Here is a 19,381-nt window from a genome sequence, read left to right on the forward strand (position 1 = left end):
TGCTAATGTAAATCACAAAGTTGCATTGTTTCATTTTATATGGCAATATCATCAATATTTTGACCAACGCATAACATTCTGCCGAGAAAAAGAAGCAAAGAAGAAATATGCAGGGTTTTCAAAACATATGGTAGAAAGAACACACACCCTACTGTATCGCTCAAGCAAATACAATATGCTTGGGAACTGAATTTGAAATACAAAAAAAAACTTTACTGATTTTACAAAATCAGTTAACGACAAAATACTGAATTTACCCGGTCCTACAAAGGAAGCCTACAAGATGCTCAAGTTTATTTCAAATTTTTATACGAATTAAGAACTTTGTTCACAAAATTAATTTTGGAAGTCTCATAAGTACCTGAGGGTATTGCTTCACGATTCTAACATTTAAGGATCGAAGTCCATTTCATATTTGAAAGCAGATCATTTTTCAGGTCTGTTGTTACTCCTTGCATTGTCTAAATATTTTTTTTTAAATAACACAACACAATTTAGTCAACAAAAAGTCCAATTGCAATCATAAAACTCATATGGATTTAATTAAATCAAATATTATATTGAACAATCCAAATTTGATTGTATGATTGGGCTCTATTTTCCCTTTTGTTATTTTCTTTATAATTGCACTTTTGAATTATCCGTTATATACAAACAATCTAGCAACGTTTGAATCTCAACTCTTGAACCCGTTTATATTAAGCAGTCACTAAACTGTGTACGCTAAGCAATATCTAATTTTGTCGTTTGTAGTCTTATGGAGCCCGTCGGTTAATCAGACTCCGTGTAATAAACGTTCAACTGCGTATTTGTGCAAGATAAATTTTTGCCAATTTTAAATAAATTGATCCTTTTTACAATTTATTACTGCCAATATTTTGTTAATGATGTTAATAATAATATACTTCTTTTTCATCTCTTTTTTAGCCAATATTAATTGTCTCCTATTCAACAACAAAGTGGACGAATGCGTGAATGAGAGCCGCGTACGCTTCAGCGTTGCAATACGAATGCTAATACAAATGGCCTCAGCCTGAAACCAGACACCCACACCCAGTGTAAGTGGAGTAGCAACGGGAAGGAAAGAAACATACCGCAGGAGAAAAATCAAGTTGCGCGAAGAGAGTCACTGAAAGCGTTGGGTGCAAAGCGCCATCTCGCATTGTGGAAATTGTGCTAAAGAGGTTCATCAGTACGCGGTGCAAACAATTGACCGGAGCCGACCGCTCGTGTATATCCTGTGCAGGAAGTTGCAGCTGGAGTAGTGCGAGATTAAGCTGAAACAGCCGGATTAAAACTGCTCACCGATCGGTGAATTCCAATTGATCCAACAGCCGGCGAAGGTCCCAACACCGAAGGAAGTGGGATAATTTTGTGCTCTTACGCGGTAGAGAAAAAGAAGCAAAAAGTTTTAATCAAAAAATCGGATCAAATAATTTTTTGTTCCATTCCATTCGTTGATTGATAAATTGATTGATCGTTAGTGGCTTAAGTGTCGGTTCGACGGCGGCCGGTAACGGGCGCCCACCTTCCCCCCACCGAGTGTGTTGTGCGATCGTGTGTAAAAGGAAGCCTTTGGGAAGGAAAAAGGTCAGCCAGCGAAGCAAGATAAAAAAAAATGAAAGAAGGCGTTGCTGGTGTAATTATTGGGAAGTAATTTTTCGTAGTTTTTACCCCCGCCGCGCGGTTTTTTTTTATTCGCTTTCGCGTTCGTTTCCACGCCATTTGGAAGAAGAAAAACCCTCCGAGCGGGCGTTACGAATCAATCGGGTGCGGTGCGGATCGTGCGTCCGGGCGGATGATAATGGTTGTGGTGCACATCGAAATGAAGCTGATGATGCTGGTCCGGCTGGTGCAGGAGTGGGCCGTAACGATCGCGGCTCGATGATCGCCGAAATATATTGTTTGTTCGATAATGAAATCCAATTAATTGTAATTAATCTCTCAAAACCGTAAAAAAAAGCTGCATTTCTGCGCAGGAGGCAATCCGTGGAGCAAAAAAAAAAAGTGGAAAGCAGGGGTTTTGTGAGCTGCGCGTGTGTGTGTATGGTGGGGAGACGACGTAGTGAATGAATCGGCGGCAAACGTGTCTTGAGGGGAAAGAAATAAAATTTGTAATAATATTACACCCGTACGTGAAGGTGAAAATTGAAAACAAAATAAGTGGTTTCCGGTGTGCGTTTCAAATTGCGGCATTTCGTGGCATACACATACTCCACGACCCGACCCGAACGGGCGGGAAGTTGAATTGTTTTCACCCTGTGTTTGTTTTTGGCGTTTTTTTCTTTTAATCGACGGCACATCAAATCGGTGTTGGTAGCTGATCGTGCATATTCTATATCTTCAAAAAAAGAAAAAAAATTAAAACCTACGGGAGAGGGAGATATGTTGTGATTGTGCGCCACGAGTGAAGAAGTGAAGAAAATTACCAACCGGGTGGTAGTGGTACGAAGTTAGTGCTTGTGTATGTTTGGTGAAGATTATTCATCCACTGATTGCGAATAATTGAGATAAAAAGCTTGAAGCGCGTGAATCCCATCCGCGCTTTCCAATAATATCAAAGCGATCAAAGCTTGAGCGTGAGTAAATAGTGAGTGAAATAGATTTGCCGACCAAGAAGAACACAGATTAAAGTGTGAGTGTGTGTGGTTTTATTCTTCACAAAAACCCCCTCCCAGCAGGCGTAATACATCATCAATCATGTATCCAGCACCGACACGGCATCCATCGGCATCGGTAAAGAGCATTACTGTTTCTTAATATTAAATTAACGTTTCGCATCATCATGCGGGTGGGTGGAGATGGAGATCACGATAAGCATGGGAACATAAAATTGGGAACTCTTTTGCTTCCTGCCATTACGGGTCCATACCCGTTTGGGAGCGTACTGCATATGCTTCCCGTTAGCATGGCCCCTATCTGTTTAGCAATAATTCATCTACGAGCATGAAGATGAACGTCTTTCTTCCACTTTCATGAAACCGACCGTAAACATTCGCAGCATTGCAATAGTTAATGGAAAATAAATGACTTCCAACCCGCAATGAACGATAAGCTCTCCCTCTACTTCGGAAATGTAAAAACAAATGAAATCTACGACTTTACCTAATAAGAGATGGCTAACATTATTAAGCCTTTGTTTAGGACGATTAGCTTTGCTGATTAGGGTGGGTACAGCGGGTGGATTATTGTTGTGGAGTTATTTTGTTTTTTTTTTTCTCGTAGGTTTGAATAAATAACGTCAATGGTTCCATTAAGTAAGTGTGCTAGAAAATCGGAATATAGCTTTTTTTTGCTGTTGCTCCAAACTTCAAGCTTTTATGGCATTAATTAGCAGTGGTGGCACAGGGTGTAGTGTGTATGTGCAGAAGCGAAACTCCATAAATTTCATTCCTCCTCCTCGAAATTCCCTCCCATTCCGAAAGCCCGATCGGTTTTTATGCTCGCTGATCAGAATCTCTTCATCACGCTGCTTTTGCTGCCGGTTTTTGATGTGCCAAGAAGCCATCTCAACCATAAACGAAGCCCATTAGTGCATGGTTATCACCTTTCATCCACTTTCGGCCACCGAATGCTTGCCTTTTTGCCTGGCCAAATTAATTCAGCCCCAAACCAGCGCATTATTCAGCCGTGTGTGTTCCGCATGCTGGGCACGAAAGTATGCCAAACGGAGCGAAACTTGTTTGTACACACACTCGAAACAAAATGAAAAAAAAAATTGGAATGAAACGAGAGAAAAAAAGCCCTACAAAAGGTTTTTCCTTCGCTTCCATGCACCCCCCGTGTGCTGCCCCCGGTTGGCTGTGGCTTAAGTGGAAATTGTGACGGTGCGCGATCAACAGATAAATCGTTTTGCTAATGCTGGCATTTCTCACGAATAAGAGAGGAGAAAAAAAATCAACAACAACAACCCCCCTAACCGGCGAGAGCAGCACCCGAGTGAGCCATTCCGTTCGTACCGGGCGTAAAGATGCGGAAAACGATAACGAGATGAGAGGTTTAGAAGCTGTTTGTACTTTAGGTTTACCTTACCTTCTATCCTGGGCTGTGGCGCGATAGAGCATAAGGGAATGAATGCGGCGCACGGTGGCAAACATGATCAAAACGGCACAGAAGCTACATTTCCTGTGGTGATGAACTCGTCGGGAGCCAATAATTTTTGTAATCGCTTCGCAGGGTTTTTTTGATCGCGTTTTGTTGCTGATGATGAGAAAAACTATTTGTAGTGGGGTATGTCTGTCGATGAATAGTGATACGATGCTAGTTGTGCCTATAAAGTTCAGCTAAGTTATGCAAAGCAAGCTACATTAAAAATATTTTTTTACGCTGCAATTTTAGCTAATTTTCCTTCATTTTGTACTTTGTGTGTTTTTTGTGTGTAGTTTTGTGTGTTTTTGTATTTTGTTTGTTTGTAAAAAACTTAAAATGAACAACAATGAACATCGATCAATTGATTTTCACTACGATCGCTTTTGGAGGGAGCAGATCCATCAGTGTTGCATGAGCATGCTTTATCAAGGGAATATCTTGCTGTTTGTTGATGATCGAGAGAGCCTTGTAGCTTTGGAAGACAAACACACTTGGATGGTATACCATTTATGTATGGCAAAAGTCTTCAACCATTCTCTGTAAACGCAGCCATCACGAGCTGTCACTGGCAACGAGTAACACCAAAACACGACTACCTTTGGGAGATATTGGTGTACAAGGTCTGTGTAGGATAGAGGTCGAGTAATGTAGAGCAAATTGACAAGTAGCCAAAAGTTCGTTACATGTGATTTGACGTTTGGACGCCCTTTTCCATTCAATTGTTTTGTGTGTAGTTGTGTTGATTCATCGGGATATAGTAATCAAGGCAGATGACATTATAAAAGTCGCAAGATTCAGTCGAAAGCCTAAAAAAAGGAAACAGTAAGCCTTTGAATATGTGGAGAAAGCCCTAGGGTCTCACTACATAGAAGGATATATCCTGTTTCGCAAAAGAAGAAGAAGAAGAAGGATATAGTAAACAAGTAGGCTAGACGCAAGGAATCTTACACGGGCGACCAAACGTCAAATGAAATCCAAAATGGCGAACCTCTATCTTCGCTATTACTCGACCTCTATCCTGCACAGACCTTGGACATGACTGTATATGATACATAAAAATACTGTTTATAGTTCTCGGGTTGAGTTGAATTTTAAATCAACAAAAATGCGAAGGTACATTAATCAAAGTTTCAGTAAAACTTTATTTTTCTTCGGAAATTGCGTCCGGATTAACAAGACACATTTAACGGAATGGACTGTTGTGCCAATGCTGAGTGAAATCTGGAGTAATCTGTAGCAGCGGATTCGACTCTGGATGGTTTGTGGAGTCAAGTCTGGTTTTTCGACCCTTAAGTCGCATTGAGTTCATGCAATCACATCTCAAACCTTACCTCACTTTTATTGTTGTGAATCCTTCCGTATGAAAATAAACCTGCATTAACACAAATGTTTAATGTTAATTCAGTAATAACAGCGTAGATGAATTGTTTATGATCGCAAAGAAGAAGTGAACATTTTTAGAGATTTTTAATTATCTTTATACAAAATGGATCTTATGTATTTTTCCTTAGTGATCTTCTTCTTAAATATTTAAATGAGCTGCAGTTCTCCGTTTTCTTCAACTTTTGGGAGTACTTCAGTACTTTAGTATTTAGTCTGTTATTTCTAGCCTGTTAGTTTTGTCTACACGGACAATCTTCTGACAGAGATTTGGCACCGGTATTAATACTAATACATACTGAAAACCCTATTGCTAGCTATTGTAGAATGCATAGAATTTTAGTTTTATAATCAATTGCTAAAATGTTGTTGAAAAAAAATCAATTTTAATCATTTAATATTATGAAATTGAAAAGGAAGCTAATGCTGTTCAATGTCTATGCCATAAAACGCCAATAAACACGCATAGTTCGCCAATGTACTTCCCACCTTTTTTTGGCAACGATCTCATACGGTGATAATGCAAATGGAATGGAATGTAGAAAAAGACCAACCAAAAAAAAAAACAAACCCACCCCAACATAGCTTACATTTTATGTCATATCAGTCATTATCAGACATCGCGCACCCTACCCCCAAACAACGCCCCGGGTGTGTCGGGTGAAGTTGTCCGAGTTGTTCCGAACAACCGATTCGGTGGACCATTTGTTTGTGTTCAACGCTGTTCAACGCACAACGGGGGCAAACTAGGGGCCCACCCCCTCCCCCGATACATGTGTGACGCCATGTGCGTGTGTGTAGTACGCTTCTACTTCTACCAGTCGCGCTACCTACCGTGTGTTCGTGTTGTTCGTGTGTATTCAGTTTGTTGCCACATTTTTTTGTTGTTGCTGTTGTTCCGTGCCATTGCGCTGTCATCGATCGTTCCGTTTGAATTCGGAACGCATTGGTCCCCGGGGGTACCAGAGGGGGAGGGAGGGAAAAAGCGTGTCGTACAAATGGCAGTCGGTGCCACACCCATCCTCACCACAAGTCCACGACCCCAACTGTTAAGTGGCGGGCGCACCTTGTGACAAACACCCCTAATAGTCCCAACAACCACCCTCTCCACGTTTGGTGTGCTTCGCGGTGTGTGGGGTGCGTTATTTACAGCGGGATTTAATTTACCTTATCAGACCAGCAACATCTTAATTGCTTATGCTAGATAGCGAAAATGGACAATGATTTCAACCGCTCATTGTCGTCCCACTGCCAGTCCGCCACTGCTGGCAGGCGGCACCCTTCAACCGGCCATTTGTAGTGGCGTTCGCGAGAACAATGTTTAATTAATTTGCTCTGCGTCCCCCCCCCCCCGTCCGGATGCCAATTCCCTCCCCTCCTCCTCGACCGCACCACATACCGACAACGCCGTTGATGCAATCACTCACTCACTTACTCGGCTCGGCTCGAATGTCTCACTTTGATTGGTAAGGGGTCCGGCCGGCCGGCCGGCACGATCGGAATGATTGGCGTGTTCTCGCGTATCGCGCTGAGTGAGCGATAAATGGGTTTGATTGGTTCGCGCGAAGCTTCCAGCGCGTGGTGGTGGGGGGGGGGGATGGCAATGGTAGCACTCGGCGATATGTTCGATTTGGAATGTCATCAATCAACCGCGAACCGATTCGTCGTACGCGCCTCTTGTTGCGCCTCGCAAGTTATCAGTGCGCCCCTTCTCCCGGTTCGGTGGGAAAGTCTGGCGTAACATCTGGTAATCATAATACCACCACCATCAGACGCCATCCCTGTCCCACCCCTGTGTCCCTCCTTCCAGCAATGGAACGGTGAGAAGGCATCTTTTTTTCCTTCAAGTTCCGCTCCGTCTATCATCTGCAACGCTCCGGCAGACAAGACCGAGCAGTCAGGGTGTCTATAAAAAAGACCAGGGCAATCAGATGAAGAAGGGGGATGGGTTGGGCTTGGGGCGAGTGGTCCAGGGTGGTTGTTCAATTGTGTTCCGCCCGGCGCAGCTTCATAGTTGTAATTAAATCACTTTAGGACACTGGTTGGTACAAAATCGCAACACGATCTTTTGTCATGTCTATACGTATGTACGTCTACACATGCCTTTCACGCGTGTGTTTGTCCTATATAGTGCGTTGTACGCTCGCTCAAGATTGTGTCGATGGCGATAAGATGAAGCGAAAATGACAACGACCCTGGAGCATGGCAAGGGGTGGTTTCAAGCAAATGATAACTGTTGGACGGTTTTCCCTCCTTTCTCTCTAACCGCCGGCTGTAATGAGGCGCGAATGCGAAAGGCGTGAGATACAATGGCGATCTTGGGCGTGAGCCGTGTGGCCCGTGAGAATAGGATCGGAACCATCCGTGCATGGAATGTGGGGGGGCTTAAGAGTGGTCTCTTAGCAGGGTAAGTTGCGAGAAAAATGAAGCCATCAAGCGCGTGAAGTGCACTACTTCGTTCCGTTGGCTCCATTGGCACGGAATGCCTTTTTGTACGTACATTAACATAACACCTGCGTGCGTTTGTTTACATCCTTCATCATGCAGACAACGCTGGTGAAAAGCGTTGCGTTAATGCACACTCTCCGCTGAGGTTGATCGCATTCGATGTGTTTATTTGGGGTTTTTTTCACCCCACCCCCTTGTTTGCTGTCACGTGATCATCCGGCATTGTGTGTTTGGTGGAAGTATTTGATTATCTAATTTGATTTATGGCAAATCATTGCAAACTGTCCGGTTACCGTTGCATTGTTTCCGTCGGTTTCGCGTGAAACGTTTACCGGTGCTATCGACGAAAATTGATTTGTTGATTTGGATGTAGATGACGTTGCAATTGTTGCTCATTTGTCATTAAAACATACATGTCGACCCTCCTCCTCTCAAAGGCAAACGTTTTTTGTGTTATTTATTGCAGCTTGTTGGTTCAATAACAGTTTCCGTAATATCAAGGTAGATCAATTACCTCTTGGTACATGCATGGTTGATCGAGATGTGATCGAACTTGATGAGGCTTCTTTGTTATGTGCATGGCAATAAACATAGGAGTATACGGATGAGTTTCTCAAGGCTTGTCCGACGCTAGTTATCACTTTTGCCATCTCTTACTCACTTTTTGAATTTTATCGAGCGATAGATCACCTGTTGGACGCTATTCTTCGTGAGCGAATCTGTTAAAATGTTGGCAAAATAAAACCATGGCGATTTTGATGCTTGATATTAATAGCTCACAATATACTATCCCCAAGATGATCCCACCATAAACGATCATGGCGACTTTGATGCTTGGTATTAGTAGCTCACAATACACTTTCCCCCAATTGATCCCACCATAAACGATCATCTGGGCATGGCATTAGTGATCTATTATGAAGGATGACGCAGGATGTGTAGAAAACGTTGATCGATGTTTGGAATTATTCTTTCGGGCTCCCTATTCAAGGATTATGGTTTTAACTTACACTTACACTTAAGATAACACTTCAAAATGACTGTCACGACTTATTTATACTCTCAAGTTTTATGTCTCAATGTGAGAATTGTAGAGCTATAGTGTTGGAGTAACGACATCAGGTTTTTAGCCGATAATTCTGAGCCGATTTCAGAAATGAGATCCAATCAATTCTGGAATTCCAATGGATTTTAGATACCTTGTCCAGTTGCATCAGTTCAAGGACCCTGTAGCGGTCCTTTGTAGTAAACTCTGATAAAACCCCATTAAACCACTGACCATGGCCTAGCAGGTCGTTTCGGCAAATAAGCAATGGATTTTAGCCAACAACAGGACAAAACAGCAACAACATTCTGATTGCTGATTATATTTCCCCATCCCATACCAGCGCAAGCGAATAAATTTCCTTCATTTATTTCCCTCGCTATCCCATTTACTGACGCTGCCGCTACGGGACGAATTCCAGCACGAATTGCTGCAGCCGGGTTGGCTTTTTCTCGGTTGCGGTGATTCGTTTGCAATTTACGCAACAAAATCACTCTCCCGCGCTGCACTCGCCGGTGGTGGTCTGCTGCAACCGAGTGCACGCGGCGTTGTTCTGTCCTGTGTCCTGCACTTGTTCGCGCGATGACGACGACCGCGAAACGTAATGCACCGAAATGAATCGGTCGGCTTCCGTACACTCATTAGTGTGCATTAAGCGAGCACGGCGGGCTGCGCCTGGTTGGGTTGGCTGTGGTGCGACCGCACCGTGCAACGGCTTTTCTCAATCTCAATCATTAATGCGTCCCGAGATTCGCGCCGGTCCTACCGGTGGTCGGCTGAGTTTACCGAGCCGGCGTTCGGAATGGTGTTGCTGTTTGTGTGCATGGGTCTCTCGCAAGCCGCACAGGATGCACTGCTACATAATTGCACCACAGTAATGCCTCGTCCACAAATTGGGAATGGAAATGGTTGCGCTAATTTCAGTACTCACCGTAGTAACCGGTGTGCTACCATTTTTTTTTTGCGGGAATCGTCTCTTCCTCTCTCTCTCCCTCTCTTTCCCCTCGGTCGCGCACCACTTCTCGCTCCTTTTTTCACACTTTTCGCGCTTTCACACACGGTGTAAAGGATTCCAAGGCAAGAATTTCAAACCATTCCCGGGTGAACCATCCCGAACCGTGTGTGAGGTTCGTCCGTACTATCCACCCCGTGTTCGGCCCGGCGTCACCACCGCCATCAATAATATGGAGGGTAATTTGGCCAATGCGAGCGATTCCTGCGCGTAACGATCGCCCCATCGCAGGCAGGCTGGGCTGGGCTGGGCTGGGTGAAGTGCGCCGGAACTAGGATAATTATCTCGTCCTCGAGATCGTGCCGAAGAACAACGTCAAACCAAACATCATACCGGGCGCTACCTTAATGTTCTACCGAGCGCGGTGTACCTGTGCAAAATTATCATTAACCCTTGAGACGGAATGAACGTGTGACATTGGTATGGATTAAATGTTGGTAAAGCAAAATGATACCGGCAAAGCTTCCGAAAGACAAATTACACCATAGGTCTTAATGTTGATTTGATGAGGCTTTCAAAAAGGTATCAGTGCAATTATTTGATGCGATTTTTGTATTGCGTCGTCATTAGGCCATCGTTAAGATGATAAGCTTCGCGGCGGGTTTTTGAAAGTTCCAACAGGAAGTCAGGAAATAAGAGCTTATTAAGTAAAGAAAAAAAAACACATTTTAGTGAAGATAAGATGTTTTGGGTCTTATTCGGACAGTAGAAGCTTGGTTGACGAGAAGCAGCTCGTCTAGACGAGAGTTTTGAGAGAGTTCCAACTCCAACTACATTAAAGCCATACGTCATTGGACATATTTGTTGAACTTTTTTTTATATTTCGTTGACAAGTTCTTTAGTTTTGCATTTTTGGCAACACGAGCTCTCTCATTTTGCGTTTGTCTGTTTACATTTAGTTTGATGATTCACATAGTATAGAGTCTAAGTTTTTTTTTCAGAACTCAGAGTTGTCAAACTTCGGAGTGCTGTAAATAGTTGGAATTTTCACTCTCAAATTCGAAACGAGTTTATTTACTTAAATTTAGATTATTTTTTTATTCAAATAAGAATGGCCAGGCTGTCAAAGTTTTGACACAACCTGCCCATCTGGAGGATCGGAGCTTGGAATAAATGACGGGAGAGGGCGCCACCAGCAATGCAATAAAGAGGACTGCATTTTGAGGATCGCCTCCTATTCCTGTTGCAAACGAAGTAAAGACCAGTAATAAATTTTGAACGTCTCTGATTATAAACGAGGCTGTTAAAGATCTACTGAGAATATCCGAAACTTTGCAACACAGGCCGTTTGGTTTATAACTGAAGCTACAATACACATTTCTATTCCAAGGCATTTTCTTCTCCAAAAGGTCACCTTATCCCGGGTGTACCTGGCTGATTTAATTTAGATTTAATGTCCTATTTTTAATTCTTTTTTATTTTTTAATTAAAAAGTCACCGAGCGAAATTAGCGCTACCCTCTCAAGGGTTAAGCCTTGCAAAAAACCCGGCGACTAGTGGTACCCCGGATCGTTCTGGCCGTTTGTCGCCGCCGTGTGTTGCTGGTGGTGCGGTCGTCGTTGCTTATGCGTTGATTTGGTGCTCCGCTTAATGAGACTTAATTTACTCTCCAATCACAGTGATCAACTTGGTCACTGCGAGCCCCAACCGGAGCCGTAATCGCAGTTTGAATGGGTCCGCGCGAAACAACCCCCAGCTTGGAAATGGAAAGAGCGAGGGGTCTCCCGGTTATGAACGGACAGAATTGCCCGTGTACCCACTTACGGTCGAATCCATACGCGCACTCACCATACGCGACCGTAATGGTGCGCCTGATGTGTTATTTTAGTTTCCATATATTTTTTAATGTATTTGTCTTGGTCAACGCGCGCCCTGTCCCGCGGGCCGTGACGGTGGACGATGCTGATAGGTCCTGGAGGCGAACGGCAAATGGATGGCGAATAATTACAACAAATCAGCGGTTTTAATCGGATCTCGCTGAAGAACGACAGTTTGGCGCGGGGCGGGAAACGGTGTGCCGATTTGTGTCATCACCCGGCATCGTCAGCCGAGTTGTGAGTAGTGAATTTTTAACGCGAAATCTGAATGTCCGTGCGGTGACTGCGCCATTTGAAGTAATTTTCTGCGTGTGTGTGACGTTTCGCCGACTGCATTACGTGCAGCTCTGTTAATGATTATGTTAATTTAACCGAGCGTTCTCTCGCTCTCTCTTCTCATGCAGCTTCCCAATTCGAGAATGTTTTGCTAGACCGAAAGGGATGCGTTTGTTAGATCTGTAGAAATTGCAGTTTACTGGTGTTGAGATGAGTACACCAGCAGCAGATTAATTGTAATGGTTGGCAGTGGCGTATTTAAGAGTGCGGAGACCCTGAGCAACAATAGTTTTAGGGCCCCTAATAAAAATGCTTTTCTTATTAAATATATCTTACGTTTTCTATCTTTTTATTTGAAAAAGATGGAACATATCTGTAGTTCATTGTTTTCTTTAATTTAATTCAAAAATTCCATTTTGGTTAAACTTATTGATTTTTATTTTTTAAAAGTTTAAATTTGTGTTTAAAGTAAAAGGAAAAAAAATTGATTCTAGTCGTTTTGGAGTTCATTTGCAACTGTATTTAATTTTGTATCAAATATTACACTTTTCTATAGGTATGAGCTAAATATGTTTGCGCCTGACTTTGCTAATGGCGAATTCCTGAATAATTTTCTCTGTATCTAGTTGATTTAATAAATCTACATACAAAAGTGCTTAATTGTTAAGCTTTTCTGCTCCTTGTGTATTCCTCAAATATGATTTAACACGTTTTATGAAGTGGAGAACGATCTTTCCGCTGAAGCATTTGGCGTTGGGATGGTTAAGAATTTTTTTTTAATAATATCGCAATGTTTAGTAAAGTGCGTGACATTTGTCTTGTTATTTTATGCATTTCCTGAATGTTCTGAACTTTGAATTGTGTCCTTATCCTTCATGAAATGTAAGTAATGTTCTAATTCATCACCTGCAATGCGCTCGAACAATTGTGCACACATTTGCTGTGTTCGCCTCCTGCCGAAGAATGGTCTAGCCCAAGATCGGAGCATTCTTAGAACAGTAGATCAGTAGCCTTTGTCTTATAAAATTATCTTGGATTTTACCTTCATACCCGTAGCTTGTTTACTCCAATTTTTGCTTAACCCACTTCCTGAAAAAGGTAAATCCTCAACTCTCGGCCTGTGTCAGCTCGCAATTGCTTAGTTTGCTTACCGTTAAACCCGCCACTGATGGCTGGTAATTATAAATAACTTTTTTCATCCTCCAACCACCAAATCCTTCAAATGAATTTAAAAAAAAAACGTTCAAAAAAACGAAAAACACACCCCCCTTAATTTAAGATCATGTGTGTTCGGTGTCTGTCTTTACGAGGGGTACGATTATTTAATATAATAAATTGGATTTTTATGCTGATTGCACTAATGCCGTTCATGACCATTCATGGTCTACAATCTAAGTCAAAACCCCTGGAAAAAGTGTTCCATTTTTCCACGATCGAATCATGTCTAAAATCCCCCAAGCCATGTGTGGTGCGTGGTGTGGATATCTGTTTCATTTGTAAATTTATCACACTTACGCTTAACGCGCATAACCGCACTGTTAAACGATGGCGAATAAGGCGCTCTGAAAAAGGGAGGGCGAACGAACATTCCGTTTCCATGTTCACTTATCGCCGCACATAATTTAACTTCAAATGGTTATCTTTGGACATAAAAATATCAGACTAAAAGGTGGATAAAAAGGAGAGTCCCAATAATGTCAGCAACACGCGCGTAAACCTACGCGCGTGTCTCGCGGCGCAGACTAAAGAGAGACAAACGCAAACGCAGAGCGTTAAATCTGATCTGTCTTTGTTTTTTGTGTTTTTTTAAAAAAGGAAAACAAGAGCCACAACTGTAACAACAAAAACATTGGTAAACAATCGAAGTAGGCAGAGGCAACGCAACGTTGCTCCGGAACAGAACGTGTTATTAGCGACGGTGAACTATTGCACGTCATCATCCCGGGTGGTTTGGTCTATGCTCCCAAATGCGGTTGTACCGATCGAGTACGATCATCGCACCAAAAGGCAAAACAGAGGGAAAGAGAGGGGTTTAACATCTTGTAAACATTGTCACAAGAATCAACATCGTTTCCTCCCCAGTCACGGTGTAACCACACCGGTGTTGTCACCCACGTAGTGTGTCAAGATGGGCGCTGCCGTTGCTGCTGGCGTCGTCTTGATGACGGCCTTCTTGGCCTTCCCTGTTTGCATACTCGATCTCGGCCATCGTTTGTTGTTTCGGTGCCGGCCGGCGTGCAAATAATAGCAACAATAAAGAAGGTGTCAATATTTACCCGTCCAGTTTGCCCGAACGCAACGCGACGCAATTGTGCAGGACACGCAAAAAAAAGGATCGTTTCGGCCGAAAACTACGTCCATTATTTGTGTGAGTTTTTTTTTGGGGCCTTAAGGGAGGAGTGATGACCGGCATTAAGGGGATGGAAAAAGAAAACACACCGAGAGAGTCGCAAGAAAAAAAAAAAGGAACGGCCTCGGCGAGAAAACGTTCGGAAACTATTTTCGCCAGCAAACTGGCGGCGGCGGCGGTGTGTCGGCATGCCCTCAATTCGTAAATTATTCACCACACACACACACACCCCTTGGTCAGATTGTTAAAAATTGTTTAATTGGCAGAAATACGGCCACACCGCGGTGTTGTTGGAGTTGGTGGGCGGTTGGGCCACGGAACGGAACCACCAACCCGGTGGAAGGAAGATAATTTAGTGCGCTTCGTGCGCGTACCATCCGTCTGGCCCCAGTGCCGCGAAGGGTTAATGGGGGGAGGGGGTACGGTAGGGCAGGGCATTAAATAAACATCTTTTTGAAGCCACCAGTTTCAGCTTCACATCTCCGGCGTTCCGTTCGTTCCATCGTTTTTGGTGTTGGGCCGTGGGTGAACATCCGAGACGGGAGATCTTCGAGTCGCTCTTGGGGAAGAAACGATCAGGGAAGGGTTTTGTGGATGTCCGATTTCGGTACGGACCCGAAGCAATGACGTGGCACACTGTAATGGTTTTTTTTTTATTTCGTAATGGTGGCACTTTCGCACTTCATTAGAATACGGTCACTCTTCTTCTCTGGCGTGCATTCGGGGCGTATGATGGGCGATACAGTAAGCTCCCCGAGACGTGTGTTTGTCTACGCCGTCCCGTCTCATTGAGCCCCCCCCCAGAATTGGGTCTTCCCCGCTGGCTGGTCTGCTGATAGGGGGCCACACTGGTTGCGATGAATAATGAAATAAAACGAAACAACCCCCTCAACGTTCTCGGTGGTGGTGGCGCAGTGAGCGGGCGGCTTGTTTGACCATGTGTCAACTCTCCTCCTTAGTTGAAGAAGGAGGCCGCGCGCGAGGTCATTCGCGATGATGATACATTACTTAACCTCGTAACTGTTCCTCTAATCCGCCTGCCTTCAGCTCGACACATTTCAGCCTCTGGACCGCTGGGGTGCAGCGCCATACGAGGAGACAACGCACCGCTCGTGGGGATGATGGGTGGGATGAGTACCGGGCACTTGTTTGCACTGGTGATTTGAGCAACGGCGAGTCTGTCGGCTGGTGTCACTTTGAAGCAAACGGCGTTGTGTGTTTGTGCACAGTGCGTTTTGTGCTGTTTAAATAAGTGGCTTACGAGTGGAGTGATAACAGTTTTATTATACCCCCTCGCACATCGAGCCATTTTTGTCATCGTTTTTTTTTATTGCAAAATGTATTGCTCCTTCGATGAACTTTGTATTGTTTGCTGTTTTACATTTTTTGTTTGTTTTTTTTTATGGTTTTTAATGCCGTAATTGAATGGGCCGCGAGGTCCTTTGCTGTTTGTTCATTATCTGTTAAATGAAGCACACGAAAGAGTAATATGGCAAAAGAAAAAAAAAACATCTAAATTACTTTTTGTCAATTTCATTTCGTGGTTCATGTGAAATTATAGTAAAACAATTGAAAATAAAGCCTTTCATTAAACTGAATTTTAAATTCAATTATGAGATTAATAAATAACAAACCACAAACAGTAAAATAAACGCAGAAAGAACAAACAAACCAACAAATCATAAAAAAATGAGTAAGCGAACAAAATAATGAATGAAATAATATGTAAATAAATAATTAAATGCAAAAATATATCAACTGATGGCAAAACATGAATCAAAAAATAATGACATAAATTAAAAAATAATAAATAAATCAAGCTAATTATGAATTAATATTACTACTATTTCCTTATTTATTTGTTAGGTCTTTTTAAGCTGTAGTCTAGTATTCGAGTCCTGTAATTTCTGGCATTCTTTGAATTTACTTATCTTTATTCAGGGTGGCCACTCAACCGGGAAACCCGGGAAACCCGAGAATTAGCCGGGAATTTAAAAAAAACCGGGAAAACCCCGGGAAAAAGCCAGGAATTTCACCGAGAAACCGGTAATTTTTTGATTTTGTGCAATTTTATTTCTGGTCATAGTGCACCCATCTCAATGAATTTGAAGGCACTTGCATTTGAATGCAATGAATAAGCTGCACATAATGCTTGTACATCAATATCTCTCTAAGGTAGCAATGTTTTGGGGTTCGTCAATGAGCTCGTGTCGGCTATTTTATTACAATTTTTTTCCCAATCAGGCCTGCTAAATAAATATTTTTCAGTGCTTAATTGAATCACCAATATTTATAAATAACTTCCGTTTCCAAACGTCTGGAAGTTGCCTTCGCTATTCTGCTTTGTTTTTGTTTTTCGAAACATGTATAACATATCAACAATTTGTTATGATCTACAGTCGGGACGCTCCTTAAGATAGTGGTCCCTCCAGCTTTGTAGGTTGAAGAGGCTTGACTTTATTGAAAAAGCGCATTCGTACGTTTATAAGAAAATAAAATCAGGAAAAATAAACTTAAATAAGCAGGACTAGGAATCATGAACACGAAAACCGGGAAAAACCCGGGAATCCAAAATCCTGATTTGAGTGGCCACCCTGTTTATTTGACTTAAGTTGGATAATCAAAACTGCGTACGGAAGATTGGTTCGAATGAGATTTATTATCGGTCGTGTCGTGTGAACCTCTAATACACCAACGGATCGCTCCGTATATTAAAGTATATCATTCCTTAATTTAGTAATTAAAGTTGTAAGACGATGTCTGACAAACATTTTATCTGAAAGGTTTGCTTGGCTCTGATCGATACTTTTGATCTGCTGTTAAACGTTAAACGATCATATCGGAGTAATTTTTGATGAATTTGAAATCATGAGCTACCACATAGAAATTGAAACTAAAAAGTGTTCTATGATGATCTTAAAGTAAGCAAAGCCCAATACTTCTTCCTTTTATTCCCTTTTAGTTACCTGTAGCCATTTATTTTTCTTTTAGTTTTGAAATGGCTCCTAGTTTGATGAAATTATGAGCGCGCCCATCCACTCGATACTGATGAAGGTTCGCGTTGCGACACCTTTCGTACTAACCTCACCAATGCACGCAGCGCAGCGCATCGATCGAGTCCGACACCCCGACACAGACGGCATTCGATGAACTGCTTAACGTAACGATTGTCCACTTGAGTGGAACAGCACTTACCCGAGCCGGGTTACGAGATGCGTTACTGCCGGTTGTAGTAGCTGAATGCGTACTTAAACCGATCTTCACGACTTTAAGGGGGAGTTCGTCCAGGCAGGGGGCGGACAATTGAAACAAAAAAACCCCAGCTAACGGTTGCAGAAAACCGGTGCAGAGAGTGTGCGCAATTGGGAGAAGCTTGTGGCCAGAGAAGCCGCCGTCAGAAACTCGTTTTGCTCAGCGAACGATGGCGATCGCGGTAGACAATATTTATTTATGCTTACCTCTTTGATTGTGGGCTGGGTGTAGAAAAAAAAACCAACAATTGATCGAGTGGTTTCAAGAGGGGTGCCGAAGCTTCCGGCGTGTTCCGGGCACCATTTCGCGTCAGCGATGAGAGGACCGTTGGCTTTCGATCGGTGTTCATTTGCAGTAAAAACAAGCTTCCAGTGTGGGGTTTTGTTTCTCCGTCATCTCACCCTTCGCGACGCTAATTGCGGTGAGATGCCGCCACCGTAAAGCGATTACAGTTTTATAAATGGAAACTATCACCCTTTTTTTTCTCTCGTGAGGTGTGGTGCGGTGTGTGATGGTGGCCAACCAACCCCCTTTTTTTTTGACTGATGTGACAAATTTCACTCACAATATTTCACTCTTTTTCTCTCACCCCCTTTTGCAACCACTTATACCGGATGAGATGGGGCAAGGGGGTGGGTTTGTGGTTTTGCGGGAGGAAAATAAATGGATGCGATCAACACACAGACACACACACAGCCCCCCATGTGGTGGGGCCATGTGCACAGAAGCTAACTGAGCACGACCCGCGTCAGTGTCGCCACCGGCATCTGATTGGGGAGTTGCCACATTTTCCTTCCTTCATTCCAATCCGCTTCCAATCCCGCCCCGGAGCTGAACATGCGAAGCTCAAATCATATTCACGCCTCACTCATGCATTTGTTCCACCAGCGGAGGAGAGGGTCTCGAGATCGACGGACGGGCGCGACCACTGCTCGAGAGTGGGTCGTGTTTGGGGTGTCGGTTTTGTCGGTTGATTTATGGCTGTGTTTCTTCGCTTTTCGCCCCCATCGGCCTTCGTTTGCGTCTTTTGCGCCGTGCGCTAAGACGTTGGTCGGTGCTCGGTTCGCGCATTGCCGGCCATTTATTTGCGCGAGCGCACGCTTGCCTTAACAACTCACTAAAGCTGGCCCCCGGACATGGGGACCGGTTCAACTCTGGTGGATTTGGGGATTCATCTGGTCGAAGAAGAAGAGATTTTCCGCGAATTGCTACTCTTGCCGCGCGGTGTAGCGCCTCTGGCCATGCTTCTTCCATCCATCCTTTCCCCTACGGGGGAGTTTGTTGTACAAATACATTTATATAAATCATCCGCTGGTATTCTAATCATCGCTGCCATCAGCAAACGAACGATCGTCACCCATCCCCCCATCCCCCCTGACTGCTGTGGGTCGAGCAGTCAGATAAAGAAGTAAAGGTACACCCAACGCATCACCAAGCAACGCGCCACCCCACGGCCTGCTTGTCGCAGATGAATGAACATTCCGCGAGATCGTCGCGATTTTCCTTCCTCTCGGCCAGCGGCATTGACATTTCGCTGCTGCTCTGGGGTGGGTTTTATTTTTTTCATTTTTTTTTGTGAAGTGTGACCCAAACGGCCAAAACGTTAAAGGTGGTAAGTAAAACGTGACGATGGTTAGCAGTTTGGTGTGTTTCTTTTCTTCTGCTCTTTTTTTTTTGTTCGGGTGGTGTTTTCTCGAGCGATCTTCACCGTC

General features: G+C 43.4%; 1 protein-coding gene across 7 annotated transcripts in view; it reads left to right on the forward strand.

The window, feature by feature from the left end:
- LOC128299182 (protein groucho) overlaps positions 1–19,381 on the forward strand; it is a 186,864-nt gene that overhangs the window by 12,431 nt on the left and 155,052 nt on the right. For all 7 annotated transcript variants that reach the window (XM_053035055.1, XM_053035056.1, XM_053035062.1 and 4 more), the window contains exon 2: positions 928–2,736. In XM_053035055.1, the coding sequence (XP_052891015.1) occupies positions 2,701–2,736 (36 nt within the window). In that variant the 5' untranslated portion in view covers positions 928–2,700. The remainder of the gene's footprint in view (positions 1–927; positions 2,737–19,381) is intronic.

This window comes from Anopheles moucheti, chromosome 2 (assembly GCF_943734755.1).
Source record: "Anopheles moucheti chromosome 2, idAnoMoucSN_F20_07, whole genome shotgun sequence".
Taxonomy (NCBI): Eukaryota; Metazoa; Arthropoda; class Insecta; order Diptera; family Culicidae; genus Anopheles; species Anopheles moucheti.